General features: G+C 34.9%; 1 protein-coding gene across 2 annotated transcripts in view; it reads left to right on the plus strand.

The window, feature by feature from the left end:
- The first annotated feature begins 5595 nt into the window (after nt 1–5595).
- The window catches only part of LOC116251482 (TATA-binding protein-associated factor BTAF1), a 32816-nt gene continuing 25492 nt past the window's right edge, over nt 5596–12919 (plus strand). The window contains exons 1-6 of one of the 2 annotated variants that reach the window (XM_031625783.2): nt 5596–5801; nt 8066–8309; nt 8471–8565; nt 9604–9824; nt 10005–10062; nt 11193–11274. In XM_031625783.2, coding sequence (XP_031481643.1) covers nt 8261–8309; nt 8471–8565; nt 9604–9824; nt 10005–10062; nt 11193–11274 — 505 coding nt within the window. In that variant the 5' untranslated portion in view covers nt 5596–5801; nt 8066–8260. The remainder of the gene's footprint in view (nt 5802–8065; nt 8310–8470; nt 8566–9603; nt 9825–10004; nt 10063–11192; nt 11275–12919) is intronic. The other variant, XM_031625782.2, reaches the window with a different exon arrangement.

Consider the following 12919-nt stretch of genomic DNA (forward strand, 5'->3'; position numbering starts at 1 on the left):
GAAAAGTCTTGGCATTCTTTCTTTACTAGATCTAATACTTCATTCTACGGTTCCATTTTTGGTTGTTGCGTCTGTATCTAGTTTGGTTTTTTTCCAATGTATAAAGATGTGCATAAGTCGAGCCAACTCGAGGTCGACTTGAACTCGCTCGGTTAAGCTCAACTCTATTGTTAAAATGGTCAAGTTCGAGCTCAACTAAGAACTCAAGTTTATAAACAAGTCAAGTGTGAATTATTGAACGCGACATGATTAGACTCAGATAATCTTGTCTAATCTTAGTTAACTTTCATTTAATTTCAACAGGTACTTTAAATGGTGGGGGGTAAAAAAACATGGAGGTTATAACCATGCTTCAAGAAAACACAACAAATGTGAGGTGCTTTTGTATTTTAAAACAAATTGCATTAAAATTGTGAACATCAACCCCCCCCCCCCCAAAAAAAAAAAAAACACCACCACCCCAGTGAGTGTTGTCGGATCTAAGTGAGTGAGAGAGGATCCCCACCACCTGAAACAAGGGTCGAACCTCCCCCACTTTCCCCATGCCTGATGCCCCCATGGTTTAGAGATGCGTTGCAACCAGGTGAACCTACGGTTACTCCATTCAGTTTGAGAGTAGCACATGTACCCTTAATAGTGAAAACTGGACTCTCGCCAACCCGCCAGCTCAACCAACTATGTTACACCTTTCATACTCCATCTATTTTTCTTCTCCCAAACCTTTACAAAGTGAGAGGTTATGCCACTAAAGAATAAACTTGTTTCTGGCCAATTTGTATTTTTATGATTATCAAAAAACACAATTGAGTTTACTTTTTTCATTCAAAATGGTAAAAACGATTAGATCAAATGGGATGTTTAAAAGCAAGCTTAAACAAGCATAGTTGGAGCTCATACTCGGTCTATTGAGTTGATCTCGAGTTCAGCTTTTAAAGCTTGCCTCAAGTTTGAGCCAAGTTCAAGTCGAGCAAGGTACGAGTCAAACCCAGATTGAACAGGTCGAGCTTGAGTTCGACTCAGCTTTGTACTTCCATACCAATGCCAAGCTTCATTTAATAACTACTGTGCTGAAAAATTTATGATATTATAACCTTTTTTTCATCGTCTAGTAGGATTTTAATTCACGTGTCAAATAAGCTTGGTTTAGTCGTCACGAAGGCTCGAACATGTTGTGTACAGTGAATGTATAAATCATATGATCATTACTTTTAACTGCACAAATAGATAACATGTTGTCATATATAATTGTTTTTCAACATATACAACAAATACACAATTTTCACGTACAGTGATTTCATTTAAAAGCCCAATATTCCATCCCTATGTTGCGTGTTTTTTATTATTATGGGATCCACACTTATTAAAATACAACTTGAATCAAACACATTGTATAATGTTCATAACTACTTTAAAAGATTACATCAATTGCACATTTTAGTTATGAATGTGACCCATCAGGTTTGTATTCACATATACTTATTACCGTGCATGACTGTTCAAACGATATTTATATTGGAAGCACATTTGGGTTTAACCAGAGAAAATACAGTACCAAATATAAAGTTCTACGATTGATGGATTTAATGCCTATAATCATTAAAATTCATGCAAAAAAATAGTGTTTCTAAACCTCGTCTAATTATCAACTAGATGCAATTGTTCTTATGATAACTAACTATATGGATTTGGTCTAAATTGCACATTGGATTATATTTTATAATCACCAACCTTTGATTTTCATTCTTCTGCACAATATCATTTTCATGTTACTAATATTTTGAAATTTTATATTACTGTAAATAAATAAGCGATGGATGTCTTAACTTACATATTTTTTTTCACGTATGATGATTTAGTCATGTAAACAATGCAATTATACACTTTTTATGTTTTTGATTTTATTTATTGAAAATATTGGAAAAATAACCATTTAGTTCAATTTGCATTTTGAAAATGGCTTAAGCATAAGACGTGCTTAGTCTACTTTGTACTAATCAAACCCTGTCAACATACTTATAGCAGTAAGCAAACAAATAAACAATTGTTTTTACTGTCATCTATATTTTATCATATATAAACATTTAGTAGATTATCCATACATTGTATACGATGACACTTGAAAAATACACACGAATGCTCATAGGATTTTATTTTTTAAAATATTAATGCTTAAATATTGATTTGTGCTTGTATAGACTACCAAATTCATCGACAAACTAAGTTGCATGTGTATATACAAGATTTTGAGCTATAACCTTCAAATCATCAAATAATATTTGCACAACATTGCATGATCTAAACATGACATGAAATGATAAATGATAACTTGGCATGAGTAACAAGGCCAGTTTTAACTTATTTATCTTGCAAATTAGATGGATTATAGTTGTTTATGTATATAATATTATTGCTTAGAGCAATTTAGCTTGTAGATCAATTGATGTATTTTCCATTTTTATTATTAAAAATGTTATCAATGACGATGGTATTGTATGAATGAACTTGCACAAGTTCGAATGTCATTTAACCAATTTCTGAGTCCAATGACTTGTTGCAAGATTTACTACCCACAAATAGTCATTAGTTATTCAGCTATGTTAATGGAAACTTATTCACTTACATTATAATATCATGAAGTTATAAGAAATATCTACCTAATAACCACAATATTTGAACAACGGCTTTCCCAAAAACAAATTTTAGTGTGCATGTACTACACATAGAACACATCAAGATTTGTAAACAAATAAAACAAAGTAATATAAATACAAGTATTAAACTTTATTCATATGATAATAAGTAGATGCGAGGTAGATTTGTAGAGTTTTGTTGCATATATGTATACAAATGATTGGGGATAGTTCAAATAATTAGGCATAGTTATGTCAATAAATTCATATTTGACTAATTTATATAGTTTAATGTGAACAAGCAAATGCTTTTTATTGATTATAAAGTTAATCCATTTGTTCAAACCTTAAAACTTAGATATTATTGCTATAATCAATATGTATTTTTAAGTTTGTTTGTCAATAAATGCCATGTTTAATTAACTATATTGGTCAATTCCTATAGCAAGAGGTGACTTTTTTACAAACTAACATTTTAATATTTCAATTAACAACGATTATGAAACTATAGAAACTCGCGCAAACCATAGCAAAAGTTGAAATTTACGTATTCATGTTTTAAATTTGCACGTAATGGCTCAATTAATCATATCAATACATACATATTTTTTTATAAAACGGTTAATTCAAATAAACATAATATCTTTTAGATTATAATGTAAAAAAAACAATACAATTGAAAATAATTGCAGTTTTTTACTTGCGCAAACCATACAAAAGTTGAAATTCATGTACTCGAGTTTTAAATTTGCACATAATGGCTCAATTAATCATATCAATACGGACATGTTTTTTTGTAAAACAGTTAATTCAAATAAACATAAGATTTTTTATATTTTAATGTAAAAAAATAATACAATTATAAATAATTGCAGTTTTTTACATTGTCGTCAAGTGACAAGAAGATAGATAAAAAGTAATATTAATAGCAAGATAGAAAAATATAGCACACTCATCAACTAAATGTTACTTAACTATTGATATATATATGCATAGTCATGCAGTGTTTGAATTTCTGTTAATATGGTTGAATAATTTTCAAATGGCTATTTTGTTTACAATCATGTAATTAAAATTGAGTTTTGTATGTATCATTGCATAAAAATGATTATAATCGTCCATGCATATGTTCACTATATTTGGTTGTGCATTTTCACATCACTAATTTAAGACAAACGAGGCACATGATGTTTAATAAATTAATGTGTACTTTGTTTTTTTCTTTCTTCTATTACCCATATAAATTGGTACAAAGTGGTTGCTTACTTCTAATGCCATTTAAGTTATTGGTAATTAATTTGAAAATATATAATAAAAAATTAAGGTATGCAGTTTATATATTTAAATGCTTGCGTGATATGCACATAAACAAACAAAATAAAATGATAAAAAATACTATATTTTTTTAATAATGTTATGTAACAATAATTATTATAGATATAGAAAATTACTTTCAACCCAAAACACAAGCATACTATGTTTAAGGAAATAAGTTGGGCGCTTAAAAAAAAGGTACTTAAGTGATACGTAGACAAAGAAAGAAAAAAAAAAATATATATATATATATATATATATATATAACAATAAAAGAAATTTTATTTTTTCAATAATGTTATGTAACAACAAGTATTGTGGGTGTGAAACAGAACTTTCAACACAAAACATAAACATACAAGGTTCAAGGAAATAAGTTGGGTGTCATGACTTCTCATACCATAAAATTTGGTTTGGTGAAAGTATTATAAGTGCACTACCATGACTATCATAAAAGTAACTAATCATAGTTGCAATACTTATTAATTTTATTGTGCAATTTATGTTTTTAAATTAAAATACATGTGGATGGATTTGTATTCATAAACGATTGCGATAAACCAATGATTTTTGTACATGAATACACAAACAAATTGATAATGCATATTTTGATATTTTTGCGTGCATTAAATTGGTGAGGGCACATGCATTGTAAATCAATCGTTGTTATGATACATGTCATTATTTGTATTGTAGATAATTTCCATGCATGTTTTTTATGTAACCTTTACTGGATTGAACATTATTCTATTTCATACGCGTTGATTAATCGCACATAAATGCATTGAACACATAGGGTGTTCATGCAAGTAATCATTGTGTTTTACTAAATACGTTTTTAAAACGGTGTAGTCATTGTGAACAAAAAATCATTAATCATATAAACGATTTGCAAAAGTTTACATGCAAATTTACATGTATTACAACAATATGAAAATATTGTAATCTATTTGCGAAAGACAAAGGATTTAAGTATGATAAATATAACCTGTCTCAATGCTATCTATTTACTAAAACTAATATTTCATAATTTATATAAGATTGCTACAAATGCACATAAATTACAAGAATGCAAAATAAACAAGTTAGCACTTCCATGTTGCCTTAAAAAAGTAAATGGTAACTTTAATGTTAACATAAATTTGGTAAACTAACTTAAGCAACGGTAAACTGTTTGTGGAAAACACATGGAGATACACATAGAGAATACCTCTCAACGTCGATAAGCTTATGCAAGATCCAAATATTGCGATAAAAACCATTGCTATTGATTAGAACAATACTGTTAAACACTTTTATGAAGGGGCATTATAATAATGTAATTTTATTTAATGTGCACATAGCAAAGATGACACACATATATATATGTGTGTATATATGTGTGTGCATATATACATGATACGTATTTATCCTCAGCCTATGTTAATACTTGGGCAAAAGTTAGTGTGTTTTGGCCTCAACGTTTCATACGGTCATGGCAAGGTTTTCTTTATAAATTCGGAGGGAAAAAGGTTATCGAACAGCGAGTTGGGTGGGTCGGTCCAGGTCCACGCCTATTTCACGTCGGCAGCTTCAGTTTGGTCGCCCAGTTGTGCAGGGACATTACCAGAATTCCATTTTTTCCTTTTTTTTTTTTTGGTTTCGTTTTCTTGCTTCATTCTCGTCTCTGGTTCACGATAAAAGAAGAGAAGGGGGTCGAGCCATCCCACCTTCTCTCCCTCTCTCCATCGGCTCCAGCCAGCCCTAGGCTATATCTCTTTACGTCTCGAAGAAGAAGAAGAAGAAGAAGGAGGAGGAGGAGGAGGAGGAGAAAGCGGAGGAGGAAGGACGCATCGCATCCACGGCAGCCAATCTCGGGTGCGTACTTGTTTTCTCTCGCTCTCTCATCCTCCTATTATTCCTCCTTCCTCCCTTTTCGTCTCCCGTTATCGTTTTTCTTCGTTTCTTCGTGTTTTCTTCCAATAGAAATTTTAGTTTTTTTTATTTTTTTATCCCGCATTTCTTATTTTTTGTTATTCCCTTTCTCCTGCAGCCTCTGCTCGCCAAGTTGTTCTCAATTTGTTTTGCTTCCTCGCGGCACCCCCCCACTTTTATTTTTGGTGGCCCATCCGATTTCCATTTTCATCTGTCTTCCGACCTTTCGTTCTTTTTCTCCCGTGGCACCTTCATCCTGGTCTTGATTTTTTCTTCTTATACCCATGGTCTCTTCCCCTTATTTCTGTTCCCATTCTGGCCCTATTGTATGTCCTCTTCACTTTGTTGTTCTGTTTTGCTATTTTTCTGGGTTCTGTCTGAAAACCCTTTTGCTCATTTATTTTATGATATTTGCGTGCTCATGCATGAACTTTATTCACAACACAGATTTGTATGTTGTCATTTTTTTTTTGCGAGTTTAGCAACTAAATTTGATTTCCATCTTTTCTGTTTCTGGTTTTCTGGAGGACCGGCTTGAGCCGTGTGGTTTTTAGGGGTGGGCAGAGCTGCTCAGTGTTTCTGACTTTTTATCTTCGTCCTTATGCAAGGACTGTTGAAAGCATAGGTGACAGGCAAAGGACACTGTATTTTGTAAATTTGTGGCATTCTTTTATTTAACCCAGTAATTGAAGTGTATAATAGACTGAATAGTTACACTGGCATTCATCTTGTTATTTTCTACTTTTTGCATCGATTTCCTCTCGCTACAATCCTTTTTGCATTTTAATGCCTTTGAGTCTTTGACACATCAAAGATGTAGATCTAAGATACGTTGGAAGAAACACATCTCACACCGGATCCATTAGTTTTTATACGAAGATGGTGGTCATTCATGGTTGTTATCTCTGTGTCTACTGGTTTCTGTGGTAGTGTTTTTTGCCTTCACAATTTACCTATGGTAGTAGCCATGGTGTTATCGTTAGAAAAAGTGGTCTGCCATGGTGTACTGTGTTGCATTGATGAACCGAGTTAACTGGACTGTGACTTTTTTGGTGCGTGAGATGAAGATGGTGGATACGGGCTTTAGAGTTTGTTGTTATTTTGAGTGGATCATTCGACTTTGGAATTTTCCAAGCATGTGTCTCCTGTTGTTCTCACTATATCTTATTTAGCATGCATTTGGATATATTTTATATGCAACCACCAAAAAGGATCATTGCAGGCAACCCAGGGAACGATAATTCAAACATGTAATCGACCCTCTTGTTTCAGAGACCATATATGTGTTGATAGTTGATACTTAATAGTACCAGCAGTGTTACTACAGCTATCTTTTTTTTTTTGTTTCTTATCAGCTCGGTGGGCATTGATGCATTCACAGCACAACCGTGGATGATGGTGGTGGTGGGTGCTTTCACCACCACATTTGTCCACTACCAGTTTGGCAATAAAACAGATAACCCATTAAGAAGAGCAAGATGAATGGGGAACATGGATCGGTTGTTTCAATCAAAATGTTGCTGCATTTCTGTATTTCTAGTAATCTGGCTTAAAAAATTCGGCATAAAAATAAAATCCCAAGATTAGTAGTAACACAAAGATGGGAACAAGGGAGTGAGATAAGAATGGACAGGGTTCTTCTGTCATTGTGTCAGTATGAGAGGTCTTGTGGATGATACGGGTGAATTCAGATGCCCTTGGTGAAGAAGCAGCACTGAGGTACTGCTGCTGCTGCTGCTGCTGCTGCCAATGAAGGGACATGGGATTCTGTGTATTAGCATAACTGCAAAAGAATAAGGGTTAGCTACCCATTGGGTGGAGGGTCGTTAGATGGCCTTTTGCATTGTGCAATTTAATGGTACTTCACCCTATAAATGACAACAACTTTGAAGTTATCCACAGATAACTTCAACTATGTCTGCATCGGTCCAGAGATGGCCACCCAACACCTGGATTTTCTTCAATCAATGTGAAGAAGATCCAGGGCATCAAACAAGTCCTATGAGAAAACATGGCTGGGGCAGTCTGTAGTTGCAATTTTGTATTGCATAGAAGCATTTATTAGGCATTTACTATCTTCTAAATACATATTATTTCAGAGTGGTTGGAATTCTATAGATTCTAAATTTCATCAGTGGACTTATGTTCCTTTTAGGACTTTTTTTTTTCCCCAAGAAAGCTGATAAAGTCGGTGCTGATCTTTTCAGTTTCATTTTGAATGAAGGTGACTTTATATCTCATATCTTGGGGAATTTAGCGTGATGATGCTTGACACAGAGTTCATTCAGAGAAGAAAGAGGTGCATGTGCTGTTCGATGCCTTGACATTTACAGGCTGGGGGACACTTTATACATGCCTTCACAAGTGGCTCGGATGAAAGGCTGTGAAATTGTACAGATTTTATGGCTCAACAATCTTCTCGCCTTCATCGCTTACTTACATTGCTGGACAGTATCCTTTCATTTATCATGAAATTATCAGTGCAACCTGTTTCATATTTGGTATAGAATGCAACTAATAATCATGGTCAGTCTCAACTCCTGAGATGATGGGAGCAGAAACTGTATTTTAATTGATTTTTGCTTAAGGTAGTTTCTTTAACTAAAGTTTAGCGGGTTCAACTCAAGCAACAAGGTTTGCAGCCGCACGACAGATTGGTGACATTGCAAAAGCTCACCCACAGGATTTGAGTTCACTTCTAAAGAAGGTTGTTACTCACTTATTAGCTAGTGGCCCTCCTGTGTTTTTATAAGCTTTTTTGGTTTTCATGTGCCGTATATAGTCCATTAAATTGTTGCAGTACCTATTATTTTTCTGATTCTTTTTGCTTCTGCAATATTAACCAATGTAGATAGACATCAAAAACAATGATAATTAACAGTGTCCTGTCTCTTAAGTCTTAAGTCTTAACCAAGGACATTTGACAAATTGTCGATTTGTAGTCACTTTCATTGTTTGACCCTTTTTCTTTCACCTTTACAAAGTTACTTAATCCACATGGCCTACTTTGTGGGTTTGCACCTTGTGACAAGGATGGGTCCTGCCAAAAAACAGTTCAGGTTTGGCATGTTCTAGCCTGTTGCCTAACACTACGGTAACTCAAGTTCTTAGCTACATTTCTCATGATTTCAGGTGGTAAATGTGCCATCCACTTGTTTTTCATTCATAAAATTCTCTGTGTTCTTGGTGATACCACATTGGAGAACGGGGAAATGAGAAATGTTCCGACAGATCACACGTTTTTTTAGAAAGAAGATGTTTTCCCTTTCCATAGCCTTGACAAATCTAATTGTGTTGGCCATCGCATATTTAATCACCAGTATATTTTAGTCGCAAGGTGTCTAACAAGGCAAACTGTTGTTTAAACAGGTCTGCATAATCTATATAGGCCTAGGTTGTGGAGTCATTATTTGGGCATGGAGTCATTCTTATGGCGATCTGTTTTCTTAGGCTCATATCATTAATTGCTTCTGCATAGTTCTAAATGACAGAATCAATTTCAGAGCTGAAGCGGTTAACAATCACCCAGCAGGCCAGCGTATGAATTTATGTTATGCTGTTTCCTTGTATCCTGTGTGCTTATTGCAGTACTCAGTATATGCTTATTACCGTATTGGTGTCCCTTACAATGATCTTTTATTGCCTTCATTTCACAGGAATCTTTTCAATGTTTTTTCCCTTCTAGATTTTGGATACTGGTCCGATTTGTCTCATTGTAGTAACACAAATTTTCTTATCTTTGAAGATATCTCAATTTCTTCGAAGCAAAAATTGGGACACCAGGGTTGCTGCTGCCCATGCTGTGGGTGCAATTGCTGAAAATGTTCGACACCCATCTCTGAATGAACTGTACTCACGTCTAGAGTCTGAGATGCTTAAGGCTGGAGTCCCTGATGATGTGAAGGTGCTTGTGTCCCACTGGTGTAATGCTAGTCCAACGCCAGCTGCTGGCCTGTCCTTTGAAAGGTTAGGCCCACATTCCAGCTTCTTTCCATGTTTTGGCCATACCTTCTGAGCCTTTCTGGCTTTTACATTTCCCAATATTCATATTTCTTTTGAGGAGTTTTTCTAGTTTTATTTGATTATAAAATAAATAAATAAATGAAAATACAAATAAATGTATTGATTTTATTTTTATGATTGCAGTTTTGACATAGGCAAGGTGTTGGAATTTGGTGCACCTTTGTTGGCATCGGGGGGCCAGGTACTATAATTCCTTATGTTGGGGCTGCATATCTAGGCGTATCTTTTATTGCCCTCCAGTCCTTAAGAGGGATTATTTGTCAATGTGACTTTCTATTGAAAGATACTTTAATGTTAGGCAACTTGCTCTTGCACTAGTTAAGAAGATTCTTGTCATAGGACTACTACCCTCTGCATAATGGATTTTTGTCTCTGTACATTGGACATGATGCCACATGGTATTTCAGCTTTTCTGTGCATGTGTAAATATCACTAATGGTGTCTGCTGCAAGGTTTCAGCTGATAGTTTGAAAGATATTGTGCTTTCAAGTTATTGGGAACGATGAGGCGAATTGGCAATTTCTATGCAGTGCAAATTCAGAACTTAATTACTTTCAAAGCACCATTCAGTTCTCAAATTACTTATCGGATGAGCATATGCAGAAGCAATTAGTTCTAAAGAAAACTTTAAGTAGCATTGCGGTTCTTAAATTACTTATCACACAAGAGCATATGCAGAAGCAACTAGTTTTGAAGAAAATTTTCTGTTTGTCCAATCTATGTTAAATATAGTTGATAATACATTTTTCTTTTGACAATGACAGGTTAGTATAGTATCTCTTTGGTGCCTATGGTCCCTTGTAAGTACCTGCGAAGCATAAAAAATATTTGAAGTTCCACAGATGAAACCGAGGGATGGTGGGGAGACTGTAACTATACCAGTGTTAGGTCCTCAGCCAGTTCAACCTGGCGTAACAAATGTTTAACTGTACATGCTTCGATTTGTTTATATGGGTTCAGGATGGTGTAATTTGGTTAATCTTTGGAAAAAGCTACTAAAGATATAGTCAACCTTTTAGTGTGGTTCAAGACCTTTTTTATTGGGAAGATGTTGTTTGTACTTTGTATATTGGCCTAGACATTTATGTACCTTTTTCTAGGTTAAAGACATTCTTTCTGTTGTGATTCTTGGTTGTCTTAATGATGTGTTTTTAATATTAATACACTTGATTAATTTATGATTGCTTAGGATGCTAAATGGGATCTTAAATCTCTTTGATACTTTGAACTGACCCTGGGGTGGCATGTGCATTGTTTGTCTGTTGCATTGGTGATAGTGGTTCTTACTAATGCATAAATTGATTTGTCCAGGAGTATGATGTTTCTAATGAAAATAGCAAAATCACTGGTGAACGCTTGGCTCGTCAAAAGCAGAATCTTCGCCGTCGATTGGGTTAGTATGAGTTCATCTATACTTAACAACTTTTGTGTACTTACCAGTCAAAAGCGTGCCTGCCTGCCTGGCTAGTGGCTACTCGCGTAAGCACATGCTTGCGCCCTGGATAGCCTCCTTCTCGAGTAAGCTTTAGTACCTAGGTAGGCTACCTAGGTACTACTGCCTAGGCACTAGATACAAATACAAGTTCTAAAGAAGAATGCTTTTCCTCCCTTTCTTATTTTTTGTCCTCCTTTTCCCTTTGTTTGCTGTTACATGCACACACTATTGATATGCATATCTTATGTTTTCACTAAAGTTAGTTATTGTGCTTCCGATATCTCTGATCTTATGAACCATCTCAATATCTCACTTTTTTTTTCTAGCAGTTATTATTTTGGCCTGCCAAGGCCCCTGCTTAGTCCATTTTAATGGTCTACCACCTAGGCCCTTCCTAGCATCATAGCTTGTGTGTATGTTGGTGTAATATGTAATAATCTTGTTTTAGTTGACTAAATGGAAAATTTTTCCTGTTTGCTCTGAGTTACTTGATCGGTTTCTCAACCTAGTTGATATTCCGTAACTTAGTTACTTACAATTTATTGTAGCACAGTATTGTGAGCTGATTAGCTCACCAGTGCATGTTTTCCTGGTTTCTAAGAAGAGCTTCATACCATTGTTTTGTGAAAGTTATTTGTCTACCATGGGTTCAATGATGGCTACTGATTTAAACAATTATCCTCTCGATTTGCCTTGTTCTGGTAATTTAGGAAAGTTGGCACTGGCAGTTTGGTTCTTTATCTAATACTTGCCAGGCTTAATGCAGTTAATCCTCCAGTGGCTTCTCTTGTTGGATCAGTTGATGCTTTGCCTTTTAGTTAACTTTCCAATTTTCTGCAGATGATGCATGTCACTCGTCTTCCTTGTTGTCTTTTAAATGTGTTTAATGTAGTTCTATCTGCCAAGAGCCTGCTATTTGCAGAAGTAGCTCAGTAAGTGCTAAGCTAAGCATTTTTGTTGCAAACATGGATGAGAAGTGCACGTGAGGCATACATTTACAAGGATTGAGGTGGTTCACACCAAGCACATAAAAAGTGTGCTCTTAGGCACGTAGGAGTAATTGTCTATTCGTGTACGCAAAGAACATACTTAAAATGGGTGTTCTATCTGCTATATCTAAAGTCTAAACACAAGGGACAGGGAATGGGGAACTAGTGGTCAGTCTCCAACAGCTGGGAGTATAGCCATTTGAGCTAAGCAACGTCCCATACAATTGTAAAACTTACAAAACACGTAAACATAACAAAGAAAGAAACAGGAAATGGAAAGTCGTCTACTTCTAATAGAGATTTGGATATATGTAATCTTTGGTGTTCCCAAGGTTGAAATGTATATACTGGCCTACTGGGTTATCTTTATGGCCTTCATTTGGTTGTGTTTGTTTAAAAGCTGTGTGTGTGTATTTATATTTTCAGATTGGGATGTGACTGAAGGTATGATGGAGTTTGATCTGTAGATGATTTGCCTCAAAGACCACCTTTTGTGTCCTTGCAAACCAACTTGTTGTTAAGTAGCAGTGGCAAGTTTTAGCTCTATAATAGCAGATAATCATGGGGTATATTAGGTAAAGTATAAGGTTTACAGGAGAAGGGTTAAGGAGGTT

The sequence above is a fragment of the Nymphaea colorata genome, chromosome 3, assembly GCF_008831285.2.
Source record: "Nymphaea colorata isolate Beijing-Zhang1983 chromosome 3, ASM883128v2, whole genome shotgun sequence".
Classification (NCBI taxonomy): Eukaryota; Viridiplantae; Streptophyta; class Magnoliopsida; order Nymphaeales; family Nymphaeaceae; genus Nymphaea; species Nymphaea colorata.